General features: G+C 41.6%; 1 protein-coding gene and 1 long non-coding RNA gene across 7 annotated transcripts; one reads left to right on the top strand and one right to left on the bottom strand.

Moving 5' to 3' along the window:
* Positions 1-764: 764 nt before the first annotated feature.
* Positions 765-10,814, bottom strand: LOC122761802. Its single transcript, XR_006358625.1, has 3 exons — positions 10,684-10,814; positions 949-1,026; positions 765-794 (listed from the first exon to the last, which is right to left on the bottom strand). It is a non-coding gene; the product is annotated as an uncharacterized LOC122761802 (long non-coding RNA).
* Positions 10,815-11,381: 567 nt separating this feature from the next.
* On the top strand, positions 11,382-15,743 carry LOC122761803 (ubiquitin carboxyl-terminal hydrolase MINDY-1-like). Of its 6 annotated transcripts, none has more exons than XM_044017039.1 (12): positions 11,382-11,397; positions 12,284-12,811; positions 12,942-13,148; positions 13,217-13,428; positions 13,551-13,608; positions 13,691-13,755; positions 13,860-14,018; positions 14,162-14,264; positions 14,353-14,495; positions 14,654-14,842; positions 14,911-15,054; positions 15,407-15,743. In XM_044017039.1, exons 2-12 carry the CDS (start codon positions 12,463-12,465, stop codon positions 15,470-15,472), a joined length of 1,695 nt encoding a protein of 564 aa, XP_043872974.1. In that variant the 5' UTR covers positions 11,382-11,397; positions 12,284-12,462; the 3' UTR covers positions 15,473-15,743. The 6 variants fall into 6 exon arrangements, with proteins under 6 accessions (XP_043872974.1, XP_043872973.1, XP_043872976.1 ...); XM_044017038.1 differs by lacking the exon at positions 11,382-11,397 and adding an exon at positions 11,737-11,881 and having other exon boundaries at positions 12,287-12,811; XM_044017041.1 differs by lacking the exon at positions 11,382-11,397 and adding an exon at positions 11,737-11,881 and having other exon boundaries at positions 12,942-13,133.
* Positions 15,744-16,611: the final 868 nt, after the last annotated feature.

Here is a 16,611-nt window from a genome sequence, read left to right as displayed (position 1 = left end):
CTCATAACAACATTAACGATCTCTGAAGTACAGAATCTCAGCAGGTCCACAACTCACAACAACATTAACGATCTCTGAAGTACAGAAGTTCAGCAGGTCCACAACTCAGGTTCTTACCGAGAGAGACACTGAGCGCCGGCGCCACCAGAACCTTCTTCTTCTTCTGCGGCCGTGTCAAGCTCAGACTGGTGGGCGGGGCTAAAACAGGAGATAAAAAATGATAATCATGATTCTTACATTTATTTGCAGTTTATTTACAGTTTATTTGCCATTTATTTATAGTTTAATTGCAGTTTTATTGCAGTTCATTTGCAGTTTATTTGCCTTTTTGCAGTTTGTTTACAGTATAATTGTAGTTTATTTACAGCTTAATTGAAGTTTATTTACAGTTTATTTGTGTTTAATTACAGTTTTATTGCAGTTAATTTACTACTTGTCTATTTATAGTTTATTTGCCATCTATGTGCAGTTTATTTACAGTTTCATTGCAGTTTATTATTTATTTATATATATATGTATATATATATATACATATATATGTATACATATATATGTACATATATATGTATACATATATATGTACATATATATATATATATATATATATATATATATATATATATATATATATATGTATATACATATATGTACTTATACTTGAGTACTTCCAATATGCGAGTACATCTTTGCGTATTTGGTTATTGACAAACAGCCTAAGTCTCTGTTCCTCTTACCTGCTGCCAGGGCAACAGTGTTTTTTGTCCGCCGATTCCCTGTGTCCTCCTCTTCTTCCTCTGAAGACGATGAAGAATAGAATTATTTACAATTCACTTCCTGGTTTCTCCTCAGCAAGTGATGTCACACAGTTTCCTGCTACACAAAATGCAACATAAACACATTTTTTAAATTCATGAAATCATAAATGAATAAAACAGAAGATTTCTGGACCTGGTTGATGAGCAGAGTTAACCGTCATGTGACCAGCAGTGTCAGTCATCATCCTGTTGGAGGAGCTGATGTATTTGTCTGTCAAACAGTTTATTTACAGTTTATTTGCAGTTTAATTGCAGTTTTATTGCAGTTCATTTGCAGTTTATTTACAGTTTATTTGCTTTTTTGCAGTTTATATGCCATTTAATTGCAAATTATTTGCAGTTTATTCACAGTTAATTTACATTTTAATTGCCGTTATTTACAGTTTATTTGCCGTTTATTGCAGTTTTATTGCAGTTCATTTGCCGATTATTTGCCTTTGTTCAGTTTATTTACAGATTATTTGCCTTTTTTGCAGTTTAATTGCAATTTATTTGCACTTTAATAGCAGTTTATTTACAGTTTATTTACAGTTAATTTGCTGTTTAATTGCAATTTATTTGCAGTTCATTTGCCGTTTAATTACAGTTTATTTACAGTATAATTGTAGTTTATTTACAGCTTATTTGCAGTTTATTTGTGTTTAATTACAGTTTTATTGTAGTTTATTTGCAATTTATTAACAGTCAAGCTCAGACTGGTTGGCGGGGCTAAAACAGGAGGCTAAAAATGATAATCATGATTCTTACATTTATTTGCAGTTTATTTACAGTTTATTTGCCATTTATTTATAGTTTAATTGCAGTTTATTTACGGTTTAATTGCCTTTTTGGAGTTTATTTGCAGTTCATTTGCAGTTTATTTACAGTTTATTTGCCTTGTTGCAGTTTATTTACAGTTCATTTGCCTTTTTGCTGTTTATTTACAGTTTATTTGCCGTTTAATTACAATTTAAAGGCTTGACACTCTATCATCCCTCTCGTCCTCTTCCAAATCCACAAACTCCAGGAGACCACTTGTAAAGTTAAATTCTTTACTTTTCGTCAAAAAAGGTGATACAAAACAAAATCTTTTCCACTTTCAAAGTAATAAAAATCAATATACAGAGTTAACATCATTAGTTTCATTATCAAAGCCATCAACCTGTCAGTTAGATCCTATCCCGACCAAACTGTTTAAAGATGTGTTTGCTTTAATTAACAGCTCTATATTAACTCAAATTAATCTAACCTTATTAACTGGATATGTACCCCAAACGTTTAAAATAGCAGTTATTAAACCCCTTCTCAAAAAAGCGACCCTTGACCCAGATATTATAGCTAATTACCGACCTATATCTAATCTTCCCTTTGTTTCTAAAATCTTAGAAAAGGCAGTTGCTAGTCAATGATGTGAATATTTGCGCATTAATGGCCTGTTTGAAGATTTTCAGTCAGGTTTTAGATTAAACCATAGCACAGAAACAGTACTAGTTAAAGTTAGTAACTCAGATAATGGTCTAGTTTCTTTACTTGTCCTGTTAGATCTTAGTGCTGCATTTGACACCATTGATCATGATATTCTACTGCAGAGATTGGAGCAGACTCTTGGGATCACAGGTGCTGCCCTCTGCTGGTTTAAATCATACTTATCTGATAGATTCTAGTTTGTTCATGTTAATGATAAAACCTCACTATAAACAAAAGTTAATTGTGGAGTTCCACAAGGCTCAGTGCTTGGCCCTATACTTTTTACCTTATATACAGTGGGTACGGAAAGTATTCAGACCCCTTTAAATTTCTCACTCTTTGTTTCATTGCAGCCATTTGCTAAAATCATCATTTTATTTCTCATTAATGTACACTCAGCACCCCATCTCGACAGAAATGTAGAAATTTTTGCAAATGTATTATAAAAGAAAAACTGAAACATCACATGGTCATAAGTATTCAGACCCTTTGCTGTGACACTCATATTTAACTCACATGCTGTCCATTTCTTCTGATCCTCCTTGAGATGGTTCTGCTCCTTCATTGGAGTCTAGCTGTGTTTAATTAAACTGATTGAACTTGATTAGGAAAGGCACACACCTGTCTATATAAGACCTTACAGCTCACAGTGCATGTCAGAGCAAATGAGAATCATGAGGTCGAAGGAACTGCACAAGGAGCTCAGAGACAGAATTGTGGCAAGACACAGATCAGGCCAAGGTTACAAAAAAAAATCTGCAGCACTCAAGGTTCCTAAGAGCACAGTGGCCTCCATAATCCTTAAATAGAAGACGTTTGGGACGATCAGAACTCTTCCTAGACCTGGCCATCCAGCCAAACTGAGCAATCGTGGGAGAAGAGACTTGGTGAGAGAGGTAAAGAAGAACCCAAAGATCACTGTGGATGAGCTCCAGAGATGCAGTAGGGAGATGGGAGAAAGTTCCACGAAGTCCACTATCACTGCAGCCCTCCACCAGTTGGGGCTTTATGGCAGAGTGGCCCCACAGAAGCCTCTCCACAGTGCAAGACATATGAAAGTCTGCATAGAGTTTGCCAAAAAACACATGAAGGACTCCCAGACAATGAGAAATAAGATTCTCTGGTCTGATGAGACCAAGATCGAACTTTTTGGCGTTAATTCTAAGCGGTATGTGTGGAGAAAACCAAGCACTGCTCATCACCTGCCCAATACTATCCCAACAGTGAAACATGGTGGTGGCAGCATCATGCTATGGGGGTGTTTTTCAGCTGCAGGGACAAGACGACTGGTTGCAATTGAAGGAAAGATGAATGAGGCCAAGTACAGAGATATCCTGGAAGAAAACCTCTTCCAGAGTGCTCAGGATCTCAGACTGGGCCGAAGGTTTACCTTCCAACAAGACAATGACCCTAAGCACACAGCTAAAATAACGAAGGCGTGGCTTCGGAACAACTCTGTGAGCAAAGGGTCTGAATACTTATGACTTTTTCTTTTTCTGTCAAGATGGGGTGCTGAGTGTACATTAATGAGAAATAAAATTAACTTTTTTGATTTTAGAAAATGGCTGCAATGAAACAAAGAGTGAAAAATTTAAAGGGGTCTGAATACTTTCCGTACCCACTGTATGCTTCCTCTAGGGAACATTATTAGAAAGCACAACATACACTTTCATTGTTATGCAGATGACACACAGCTATATTTATCAATGAGGCTGGATGAAATGAATCAGGTTGTTCAACTCCAGGAATGTCTCAGAGACATTAAGTCCTGGATGACCTGTAACTTTCTACTTTTAAACTTTTATACTCGGCCATAAACACCTCAGAGAAAAACTTTCTGATCACATTGTCACTTTAGGTGATATCACCATGGCTTCCAGTTCCACTGTGAGGAACCTTGGAGTTACTTTTGACCAGGAAACATTATACGAAACATTCTGTCTTTACAGGATGCTGAAAAACTAGTTCATGCTTTTGTTGATCTAGATTAGATTACTGTAACTCCTTATTATCAGGACGTTCCAACAAGTCTGTTAGAACCCTTCAGTTCATTCAAATGCACAACTTCTGACAGGAACTAGAAAGAGAGACCACATAACTCCAGTGTTAGCTTCTCTACACTGGCTCCCCGTACAGTTTAGAATTCAATTTAAAATTCTACTCCTCACGTACGTAGGTGGAGCCTCTCTCTGTATTTAAAGTTAAACTTAAAACTTTCCTTTTTGATAAAGCTTATAGTTAGAGCTGGTTCAGGGAAACCTGGACCATCTCTTAGTTATGCTGCTATAGACCTAGACTGTTGGGAGATTTTCCTGTGGTACACGCACATTCACTCTCTCACACTCAGGATTTGATTATGACTTTTTATTAGGGTTCGAGCAACAAGGTTGCAAGAACCCTATTGAAACTGGAAGGATTATTATTATTATTAGGGTTCGAGCAACAAGGTTGCAAGAACCCTATTGAAACTGGAAGGATTATTATTATTATTAGGGTTCGAGCAACAAGGTTGCAAGAACCCTATTGAAACTGGAAGGATTATTATTATTATTATTATTATTATTATTATTATTCCCCCAAATGAATCGCATTTTTGAGGCCTTTCCCATACCCCAAAACTCACAGACATCAATCGTGGTGTAAATTTACGTCTGAAAAAGGTTCGGGGAATGTGCGTTGAAAATTGAATGTGGGAGGGGCCAATAAGTGCGGCGCCACCTGTCCAAATTCACCATGACCAACACAAATATCGCACATGCACGAAATTCGGTACACATGTGTAGTGGGTCAGGATGAAGAAAAAATTACATTATGACCATGATCCAAACCCAACAGGAAGTCCGCCATCTTGGGTTGACTGGCGATTTTTTGGCGATTTTGGCGAATTCGCAGCAATGGTATTTGAACTAACTCCTCCTAGAGTTTTCGTGCGATCACCTTCAAACTTGGTGAGGTCCCTGTGGACCAGTTGAGGAGCTCACGGTATCAAAAGTTTTTTCAAATGTCGCATGGCGCGCGAGATAGGGGGCGGCAAAGTTCGTGATGATTCTGATGTTTCGCATCAGAAAAACAAAACTCTTATAACTTTGCGATGGAAGGTCCGATCCGAACCAAACTTGCTACCATTGATGATGGGCCATGGCTGAAGACGTCTATGAAAAAACGGTGAAGTTTGAAAACAGCGCCTCCTTGTGGTGAAAGAAAATACACCAAAAAAAAGTTTTTTTACGATTTCGGGAATAACTTTTACACAGATAGTCGTACCGCACTCAAAATTGGTGACAACAGTCAAAACACATGGTAGATGATGCGTGATCAATATGACGACAAATCGTTTAACGGTGTTGCCATGGCAACGACGCAAAGTCGGATTTTTGGGACAAAAAATCAAACTGCTACAACTTCGCAAATCCTGGTCCAATCTGAACCAAACTTGCTAGGATTGATGACAGTCCGGCCCTAAAGACGTCTATATGAAAATATTCAATTTCGAAAACAGCGCCCCCTGGTGACAGCAGACAATATGACAGCTTGTATTTCAATTATCTCCTCCTAGAGCTTTTGTGCGATCACCTTCAAACTTGGTGAGATTCATGTGGACGAGTTGAGCATCAAAAGTTATCAAAAGCTTTTTAAAATATTGTATGGCGTACGAGATAGGGGGCGCCAAAATTGGAGATAATAATAATTTTTCACAACAGACAATGAAACTCTTATAACTTTGCGATGGAAGGTCTGATCCCAACCAAACTTGCTATAGTTGATGATGGTTAGTTGCTGAAGACGACTGTGTTGCTGAAACGGTACATTTTGAAAACAGCGCCTCCTGGTGGTGGTAGAAAATTCTAAAAAAACAAACTGTTACAACTTTGCCAATCCTGGTCCGATCTGAACCAAAGTTGCTGGGATTGATGACAGTCCGGCCCTGAACACGTCTATATGAAAATATTCATTTTCAAATACAGCGCCCCCTGGTGACAGCAGACAGAATTACATTTATAGTTTTTGATGCTGCTCCAACAGGGATTGTTGTATCCACTTGAAACTTAGTATGTGGGACCCCAGACCCTTCCTCAACATGTCCGTAAAAGGTCACCTCCCTACAGGAAGTGGAACGCCCGAAACAGGAAGTAAAGTCTTACATTGTCCGATTGACACAAAACTAGATATGTGAGTTACGGGACCTTCCCTGAACATGTTTCCAGAGACGAACAGGAAGTTGGCCATTTTAAACAGGAAGTGCCCGCTAACTTTGCCGTACGTTGTCCAATTTGCACGAAACCTTATATGTCACACCAGGGACCTGTCCTGAGCATGTCTGCAAAAGATGACCTCCCAACAGGAAGTGGAATGCCCGAAACAGGAAGTAAACTCTAAGATTGTCCGATCTGCACAAAACTAGATATGTAAGACAAGGGAACTTCCCTGAACACGTTTACGGACGCGCATTTGACCGAACAGGAAGTCGGCCATTTTAAACAGGAAGTGCCCTATAACTTTGCCATACGTTGCCGATCCCCCCCGAAATTTGGATCGACATGTGCGGGGACGCTGCTGAAAATAACTAGTACTGAAAATAACTAGTAATGAAAATAACTAGTACCGCGCGCGGTGAATGAACGGGTGAGAGCGCGAGGCGCGCGGGGAGCCGTGGCACACGGCGACTCGCGCGGGTCGGCTTGAACCCATTCAGAACCGCGCGCGGTACTAGTGTATGTTATGATTTGGCGCTATACAAATAACATTGAATTTAATTTAATTTAATTGAACATACAGAAAAGGAGAGATAGAGAAAAAGAGTGAGAGAGAGAAAGGTAAAAAAAACTGTGTGGCTCTACTGTCTCTGCTTGTCCGAATGCCTTAATTACCTCTTGGTAACGTCCCTAAACTCCCTTCGTGTGGGATCGTTAAAAGATCTAAACAAGTTCTAATACAGTCCAATCAATTACAAATGAATATTTACATACTTTAAATCTAAAGAATCGTATGTTTACCCTTTTGATTACTGTAAATATTTTAATTACGTAATAATCAATGAACTGTGTAATTTAACAACTTAAACATCAACAAAATGCTTTTAGGCTCCTACAGTTAAGGTAAAGTGCACTAGTTTGGGAGGTATATATATATAAATATATAAATAAATATCACATATTGCACATGGTGGTCTGGATAAACAGATTTATGAAGTTGCATATGGCTGTTCAGGATGGTTATTGCTTTGGGGAAGAAACTATTTCTCAATCTGTTTGTACGAGACTTAATGCATCTGTAACGCCTTCCTGAGGGCAGCAGATCAAACAGATCAGAGCCAGGGTGGGAGCTGTCCTTACTGATTGCCTTGGCTCTATTGAGTCAGTGGGAGATGTAGATGTCCATCAGGGATAGGAGAGGGCAGCCAGCGATCTTTTGAGCTGCCTTCACAATCTTCTGCAGCCTCACCCTGTCTGCAGTAGGTCAGCAGGCTCTCAATAGATGAACAGGAGAAGGCCAGCAGCAGGTTGGAATTAAGATTATGCTTCCTGAGGACTCTCAGGAAGTGTAGGTGCTGCTGAGCCTTCTTGATGAGATTAGTGACATGGTCCGACCAGGAGGTGTCAGCAGAGATGAAGACGCTAAGGAATCTAAAGGTGTGGACCCTCTCCACCTGTTCGTTGTTGATGTAGAGGGGGGCTGTGTCGGCACTGTGCTTCCTGGAGTCGATGATGATCTCTCAGGTTTTCTTGGTGTTCAGAGAGAGGTTGTTCTCTGAGCTTCAGGACCTCCTCTCTGTAGGCAGCCTTGTCACCTCTGGAGATGAGTCCGACCACCATAGTGTTGTCCGCAAACTTGATGATCGTGTTGCTATTGTGGGCCGGGCTAGAGTCGTGAGTGTAGAGGCAGTACAGGAGGGGGCTCAGCACACAGCCCTGCGGGGAGCCGATGCTCACAGTCTGGGGTCGGTTGGAGTGTGACCAGTTTACCGGTGAGTCTGTCAGGGATTATTGTGTTGAAGGCATGGGCAGATGAGAGCTGCTGAGATGTTTCAAACCGAGCAAAGAAGCTGTTAAGCTCCTCCGCCAGTGTCACACTCCGGTCTGCTGTTGGTGCCTCACAACCTCTGTAGTTGGTGATATCCTGTATTCCCCACCATACCTCCTGTGTGTTGTTGCTGGACAGATGGGACTCTATACACAACCTATAGTCCGCTTTAGCTCTCTTAATTCCTCTCCTCAGGTCAGCTTGAGCAGCACTGTACAGTGCTCTATCCCCTGACCTGAAGGCAGCGTTGTGAGCCCTGAGGAGTGTGTGGACCTGGTTAGTCATCCAGGGTTTCTGGTTAGGAAAAACCTGGATGGTTTTGAAAGTTACTTGAAACAGATATCTGTTGTTTACTCCCGATATCCAGAAGCGACTAGCGAGTGTATTGGGTGTTCGCAGTACAGTTATTGCACATTACACTCACAGTAACTGCAGTACAGTTAGTGCATATAAAGAAGAAGGAAAGAGCACTGAAGTGAAGAGCCGTAAGCCGCTGCAGCCATTCGACTAAAAGTGTGAAGTGAGTTTGTAAAGTGAGTTTGTTAAGTCAGTTTGTTAAGTCAGTTTGTAAAGTGAGTTTGTTTGTAAAGTGAGTTTGTAAAGTGAGTTTGTTAAGTGGAGTTTGTAAAGTGAGTTTGTAAGTGAGTTTGTAAAGTGAGTTTGTTTGTTTGTAAGTGAGTTTGTTTGAGTTTGTAAAGTGAGTTTGTTAAGTCAGTTTGTTACGCCAGTTTGTAATGTGAGTTTGTTAAGTCAGTTTGTTAAGTCAGTTTGTAAAGTGAGTTTGTAAAGTGAGTTTGTAAAGTGAGTTTGTAAAGTGAGTTTGTTAAGTCAGTTTGTTCAGTTTGTAAAGTGAGTTTGTTAAGTCAGTTTGTTAAGTCAGTTTGTTAAGTGAGTTTGTAAAGTGAGTTTGTTAAGTGAGTTTGTTAAGTCAGTTTGTAAAGTGAGTTTGTTGTCAGTTTGTAAAGTGAGTTTGTTAAGTCAGTTTGTAGTTTAAGTGAGTTTGTAAAGTGAGTTTGTTAAGTCAGTTTGTTAAGTCAGTTTGTAAAGTGAGTTTGTTAAGTCAGTTTGTAAAGTGAGTTTGTTAAGTGAGTTTGTAAAGTGAGTTTGTAAAGTGAGTTTGTTAAGTGAAGTGAGTTTGTTAAGTGAGTTTAAGTGAGTTTGTAAAGTGAGTTTGTTTTGTAAAGTCGAGTTTGTTAAGTGAGTAAGTCAGTTTGTAAAGTGAGTTTGTTAAGTGAGTTTGTAAAGTGAGTTTCAGTGAGTTTGTTAAGTCAGTTTGTTAAGTGAGTTTGTAAGTTTGAGTGAGTTTGTTAAGTCAGTTTGTAAAGTGAGTTTGTTAAGTCAGTTTGTAAAGTGAGTTTGTTAAGTCAGTTTGTGAAGTGAGTTTGTTAAGTCAGTTTGTGTGAGTTTGTTAAGTCAGTTTGTAAAGTGAGTTTGTAAAGTCAATTTGTAAAGTGAGTTTGTTAAGTCAGTTTGTAAAGTGAGTTTGTAAAGTGAGTTTGTTAAGTCAGTTTGTTCAGTTTGTTAAGTGAGTCTGTAAAGTCCGTTTGTAAAGTGAGTTTGTTAAGTCAGTTTGTAAAGTCAGTTTGTAAAGTCCGTTTGTAAAGTCAGTTTGTTAAGTCAGTTTGTAAAGTCAGTTTGTAAGTCAGTTTGTTAAGTGAGTTTGTAAAGTGAGTTTGTTAAGTGAGTTTGTAAAGTGAGTTTGTTAAGTGAGTTTGTAAAGTGAGTTTGTGAGTTTGTTGTTAAGTCAGTTTGTTAAGTCAGTTTGTAGTGAGTTTGTTAAGTGAGTTTGTTAAGTAAGTAGTTTGTTAAGTCAGTTTGTTAAAGTGAGTTTGTGAGTTTGTGAGTGAGTTTGTAAAGTGAGTTTGTAAAGTGAGTTTGTTAAGTCAGTTTGTACAGTGAGTTTGTTAAGTCAGTTTGTTAAGTGAGTTTGTAAAGTGAGTTTGTTAAGTGAGTTTGTTAAGTCAGTTTGTTGAGTCAGTTTGTAAAGTGAGTTTGTTAAGTCAGTTTGTAAAGTGAGTTTGTAAAGTCAGTTTGTAAAGTCAGTTTGTTAAGTCAGTTTGTTAAGTCAGTTTGTGTGAGTTTGTTAAGTCAGTTTGTGTGAGTTTGTTAAGTGAGTTTGTAAAGTGAGTTTGTAAAGTGAGTTTGTTAAGTCAGTTTGTAAAGTCAGTTTGTAAAGTCAGTTTGTTAAGTGAGTTTGTAAAGTCAGTTTGTAAAGTCAGTTTGTTAAGTGAGTTTGTAAAGTCAGTTTGTTGTCACATGTCAATGTCACATGAAGAACTTGTTTCTCACATTCACACATACACACACACACAGTCAGACACACACTCACTCACACAGACAGACACACACACACTCACACACAGACACATTCACATACTATGTAGAGAAAATAAAAACTTACAGTGTAAAGAGTTCTCTGTCAGGGAGTCGACGGGAAACTCTGAAACACAGGTGAGTGAGACAGGTGAGACAGTTACAGGACAAACGGCGGATAACTCTGGGAAACCTGATGACATCACACACACAGGCTTTTATGAGTGGACTCTGATATCTCTCTCTTGCTCTCTCTCTCTCTCTCTCTTGTTAGTGGAGGCGTGGTGTGTTGACACGATGAGGGCCCGGCCCTGTTTCCATGGCAACAGTGACTGTTGGTGGTGGTGCTGCAGCATGTTTGTACGTGTTCAGAAGATTGCAAAACTAAATGATTTATTATTTACCTGGAGTTTGTGCTGAGAAGTTAAGACAACGACAGGTGACAAACAAGAATAAATAAACGTTTTAGAAATAAAAATGTTTGTCCTCTTCTTTAGTGACATTAAAGAGTCAAAATATATCTTTTAAATCTATGGGTTTTTTTTCAAGCGATTCTGCTGAGTCACTGTTTGTTTTTCTGTGAAACGATCAGCTAATTCATTCAGGTGGTTAATTTACTGATTGAGTCAAACTTATCAAGTGTCAGTCGACATCAGACACACTTCTTCTTGTCTGACCTTTCAAAATAAAACACCAGCCGTGCAGCTTGAGATGTAATGTGTTCAGCTGGTTTTATGTGCACCGCCCGCCCCAGCAGAGACAAATGTATCGCAACAGGCGGCCACAGGGACAGAGAGGGATGGTAAACTGCGTGTTTACTCTTCATTTGAAGTTTGTTTTGGAGTCAAAGACACGCGAACTCCTGAAAAACAACCACTTTTCTTTCGAAAAGGGTTTCGATTTCTTCAGAAAACCATTCGTTTTTACTGTTGTTGACGCATAAACTGTTGTTTATTTCATCAACGTCTTTCCTGGCGTCTTCTAACGACGTGGCGGAAAAGGCTGACGCCGATGATGACGTGCTGACGGTGACGTCACTTTGAGTTCACTTTGTTAAACCGCGGCCCAAGTCAAGTAGGTCTAACTGCGGTTGCTAGGTGGCTAACTGCTAACCGGTTGGGCGGATGTGACGGAATGACGTCGTGTTGCGCGCGGTGGGCGGGGCCTTCAACGGTAGCGGATGAAAACATGTTCACCGTCAGCACCGTCGTTGAGAAGCTGCGTATTTAACGACTCGAGTTGAGTCTTTAACCCGGACTTTAGTGTCGAGTTCCCCGCAGGAATCGGTGAGTGTGCGCGGAGCACAGTTAGCTCCAGTGTTAGCTTAGGGTGAGTAGCTGTGGAGCTCAAGGAGGAGACGAAGGTTTTAACTTTGACCCGCCTCGACTCTCACTTACTTCCTGTTTATGTGCGTATGTGTGCGCGCGCGCGGGTGTGTGTTTTAAGTTAATTATGTTGTTATTTTAATAGTTGTTCAAATTTAAGTCAGATTTGTTGTTTTATATGGTGAGTTGTCTGTTCAGAGGACGTGTGTTGTCTCTTCATAGGACGTCTGTTGACTCTAAAGAGGACATCAGTTGTCTCTTTTGAGGATGTCTGTTGTCGTGTTTGTTTCTCAGGTCTTCTGTGATTGGACACTGCAGACGGCATTGTGTTGGACTCATGTGCGTTTGTTTTTCGTACCTCAGCAGGTGGTGAACTCACAGATTCTGGTCACATGGTGGCGATGTTGAGGCTGCAGTGGAGCCCCGCCTCCTCCTCTGTCACGCCCATTTCTCAGATCAACGTTTGAGCCTCTGGACACTGACTCCTCCCCCTCGCTGCACAGTTGATAGTGAAGTTACCACACGTTATTTTTCTAGCATCGATGGCTGATCAGCTGATAATGTCAGACTCGCTGGCAGACACGCCCACTCTCATCACAGATACACCCACTCTCACCACAGACACACCCACTCTCAACACAGAAAAGCCCACTCTTATCACAGACACGCCCACACACACTACAGACACGCCCACTCTCATCACAGAGACGGCCTCTAAAGAATGGACTGGAACTAATGCAGAGGAAGAGCAGGGACACATGCCGGGGTCAGAGGTCAATCCTCGGCCAACAACAGTCCTGAAAGAGGAGGAGGCCACACCCCCACCACCAACGTCAGAGAACGGGACCACAATGGCCGAAGAATCTCTGTCTGACAGCGGACCCCGTGAAGGTGAAATCATCAGCTCATACTGACCTCTGACCTCCTTGATCTAATGTCTATAGTATAGATTATTGGTCAGGCCACACCCCCAGGTCTACAGCAGGATGTGTGTCCTGATATTGTGTCCCTGTGTTTGCAGGTGTGGACGCGGAGGACAGTTTGTCTGGAGAGGGTGGGGCGGGTTCAGATGAGCAGGGGGCGGAGTGTATGGACTCGCCCTCTGTCTTCATCACCAGTCTGGAAGAGGACAGCAGGTCCTTGTCCCTCCCTGCTCTGGCTGAGGATGCCTGTGTGTCCACTGATGTCCACCATGTGAAGGACAGTGAGACATGTCAGTTGCACCCTGGTGGTGAGATTTTATTCTGCAGATTTCTGAATTAAAAAGTGTGTTTGTGACTGTAGTCATCTCCTCAGGTGGCGCTGTCCGTGCAGCGCCTCCTTCAGCAGCTTCAGCCCCTCCTCCAGCTGCTGGAGCTGCTGCTGCAGTGCCTCCTGTTGCCGGGCAGGTGTATTACCTGGTGAAATGGATCAACTGGAAGGAGAAGAAGACGCCCATCATCACGCAGAGTGAGAATGGACCCTGCCCCCTGCTGGCCATCATGAACACACTGTTTCTACGTTGGAAGGTGACACACACACACACGCACGCACGCACGCACGCACATACACAGAACAGAAAGAGATTAAAAACACAACAGAGACTTTGAGATTAAATTAATCCAGTGAATCTGTGTGTGTGTGTGCTCAGGCGAAACTTCCTGCTCAGACTGATGTCGTCACCACTGAAGACCTGATGACTCACCTGGGTGAGTTCACAGCTGTGGTGCATTTAAGTTGCCTCGTAATTCACAATATTTAACAACTGTGTGTGTGTGTCTATGTGTGTAGGAGAGTGTGTTTTAGCTGTCACACCCAGAGAGAAAGCTGATGGGATGGAGCTAAACTTCCAACAGGTAAACACGCACGCACACACACACACAGACTGCAGTGATGAATAGTCGATTACAACTGAAAAGTGTGCATATGTGCGTGTGTGTGTGCGTGTGTGTGTGTGTAGAACATGAGTGATGTCATGGCCGTCCTCCCGAAACTGTCCACAGGTTTGGACGTGAATGTTGGTTTCAGTGGTGTCACAGACTTTGAATACACACCTGAGTGTATCGTGTTTGACCTGCTGGACATTCCACTGTACCACGGCTGGCTCGTCGACCCACAGGTGTGTACAGGTGTGTGTGTGTCTGTGTGAGTGAATGAGGCACAACATCATTTAACCTTTAAGGGTTAGGGAATGTCTGAGTGTCCTCACTGAGACTGAATGTGTGTGTGTGTGTGTGTGTCTGTCTGTCTGTGTGTGGTCAGAGTCCAGAGATGACCGCTGCTGTGGGCAAACTGAGTTACAATCAGCTGGTGGAGAAAATCATCGAATACAAACACTCAACTGACAGCAGCCGAGTCAGTGAAGGTAAAACGCACACACACACACACTGTGCACGGGTTTGACGAATCATTGCTTAAAGTGAACCTCTCTGTCTTTTTGTGTGTGTGTGCAGGTCTGTTAGCAGAGCAGTTTCTGGAGTCGACAGCGACTCAGTTGTCATATCACGGTCTGTGTGAACTCAACATGGCGGCGAAAGAAGGAGAAATCTCTGTGTTCTTTAGAAACAACCACTTCAGTACCATGATCAAACACAAGGTGGAGACACACACTCACACACGTCTCAATGCTTTGTCCCTGATCAATAAAGATTCATTGAATATAGAGAGAGAGACACATCCCTGCAGCTCCCTGTTCAAAACAAACTTTATTCACAGTCACCTGTACCTGTTGTTAATAAAGTTTGTTTTGAACAGGGTCACCTGTACCTGTTGGTGACAGATCAGGGTTTCCTCCAGGAGGGGGCGCTGGTGTGGGAGTCTCTTCACAACGTCGAGGGCGATGGAAACTTCTGCGACTCTGACTTCAGACTGTGTCATCAACGAGCTCCGCCCACCTCCACTCTTCCACCGTGTGGTCAGGAGCAGCAGAAACAGATCGACCAGGTGAGACGGGTCATGTGACGGTGACGCCACCTGCTGGTCTGTCACAACTGACAGTGTGATTGTTTTAGGATTACCTGGTGGCAGTGTCTCTACAGCAGCAGGGCGGCGCTACAGCACCACTCAGTGACCTAGAGTTAGCTCGACAACTGCAACAGGAAGAATATCATCAACAACAACAACAACAACAGGGACCAGTGCAGACACCAACACAGGTAACACCCAAGCCAAAATCCGAGCTACCACCGAGCCAACACCTGCCATCACCTAGCCAACACCGAAGCATCACTCTAGCTAACACCCGAAAGCCACCTAGCCAACACCTGAGCTATCACCTAAAGCTAACACCCGAAGCTATCACCTAGCTACCACCGAAGCACACCTAGCCAACACCCGAAGTCACCTAGCTAACACCTAGCCACACCCCGAAGCTATCACCTAGCTAACACCCGAGCTATCACCTAGCCAACACCCGAGCTAACACCCGAGCCAATTCCTCAGCTAACACCCGAGCTAACTCCTGAGCTAACATGCTCAACATGATCGTGTGACTGTTTGTTGTTGCAGGTCAGAGGTCAAGGGTCTCAGCAAAGCAGGAGAAGAGACAAAGACTCAGACTGTGTCGTCTTATAGACTCTTCATGATCTTCATCACTTCCTGTCATGTGACTTAAATGTTTTACATAAACACTGACATTAAAGGGTTCAGAGGCGCCCCCTGCTGCTGAGACAAGGAGAAACTGATTTTATCCATAACAAGTTTAAGTCTTTGATATCTGCGTCACTTGATCACGTCTTTATCTCATTGTTACACAGGAAACTGAGGTCTGTAAAGCACACCCACTCTCCCATGCCAAAGTCCAGAGAGAAAATCAGTGATTTCAGGAGTTGTTGATCCTCCATCACTAAGTTCAAATGTCTTATTTTGACCTCAGTGACACAAAATGACCACAGGAGGCAGCAGAGGAGCAGCAGCTCCTGTGTTTGTTTGAACTATCCCTTTAATGTAACTGAAGCTTTTTTTTTTATTTAAAAACAAATAAAAAATCTCCCTGAGTTTTTAAACGTGATGATGCGGTCACTGCCTCAGTAACACCTGGTTGCCATGGTGATTGTCACATTTCCTGTGATGTATGAAAGAGACATAAATGATGTAAATGTGAATAAATCTGAATTAAATCATTAGACTCAATGATGTTTGATTTCTCTGTAATTTAATCTTTGTGTATGTGTGTCAGTGTGAACTCTGTCTAACATAATAAATATATGGTTGTTTTCATTTAAATATACTGAGTGTGCACTTTGTTTACCATGACAGCATATTTAGATTCAAGATTCAAGATTTCTTTGTCATACCAACACACATTAAGACATGAGGTCAGAACGAAATTTCAGTCTCCAGAACCCGGTCAGCCCAACAATAAAAAGAAAACCAACAGTTTAAACATAAAAAATATAAAATCTAAAAAAGATTTAAAACTTTAAACCCTCTGGAGGTAAGGTGCTGTCTGATTATAAGAGTTACGAATAGAGTAATGTAATTGAATTTAAATAACTGTGTTTTTAATTTATAATGACCTTTGACCTCTGACCACCTCAATCAAGCCACAGGTTTACGCCCCCTGCTGGTCTGAGGTAGAAACAGTCAGGTTTACGCCCCCTGCTGGTCTAAGGTGGAAAGTCGTTGAAATAATAACCTGGAGACCAATCTTCCTGCAGATGTGAGCAATGACCAGCAGGTGGAGCCAGAGCGTAACGTTCATGACTGAAACG

The sequence above is a fragment of the Solea senegalensis genome, unplaced genomic scaffold (assembly GCF_019176455.1).
Source record: "Solea senegalensis isolate Sse05_10M unplaced genomic scaffold, IFAPA_SoseM_1 scf7180000015012, whole genome shotgun sequence".
Classification (NCBI taxonomy): Eukaryota; Metazoa; Chordata; class Actinopteri; order Pleuronectiformes; family Soleidae; genus Solea; species Solea senegalensis.
The sequence above is the reverse complement of the archived record's forward strand: the minus strand, read 5'-3'. Positions and strand labels throughout refer to the sequence as shown.

Excerpts from the sequence above, each read along its gene's own strand:
- LOC122761803 (XM_044017039.1), top strand. The coding sequence starts at position 12,463 with ATGGCTGATCAGCTGATAATGTCAGACTCGCTGGCAGACACGCCCACT. Across the intron at positions 13,429-13,550 it reads CACTGTTTCTACGTTGGAAG|GCGAAACTTCCTGCTCAGAC; the intron begins GTGACACACACA and ends GTGTGTGCTCAG. Across the intron at positions 13,609-13,690 it reads AGACCTGATGACTCACCTGG|GAGAGTGTGTTTTAGCTGTC; the intron begins GTGAGTTCACAG and ends CTATGTGTGTAG.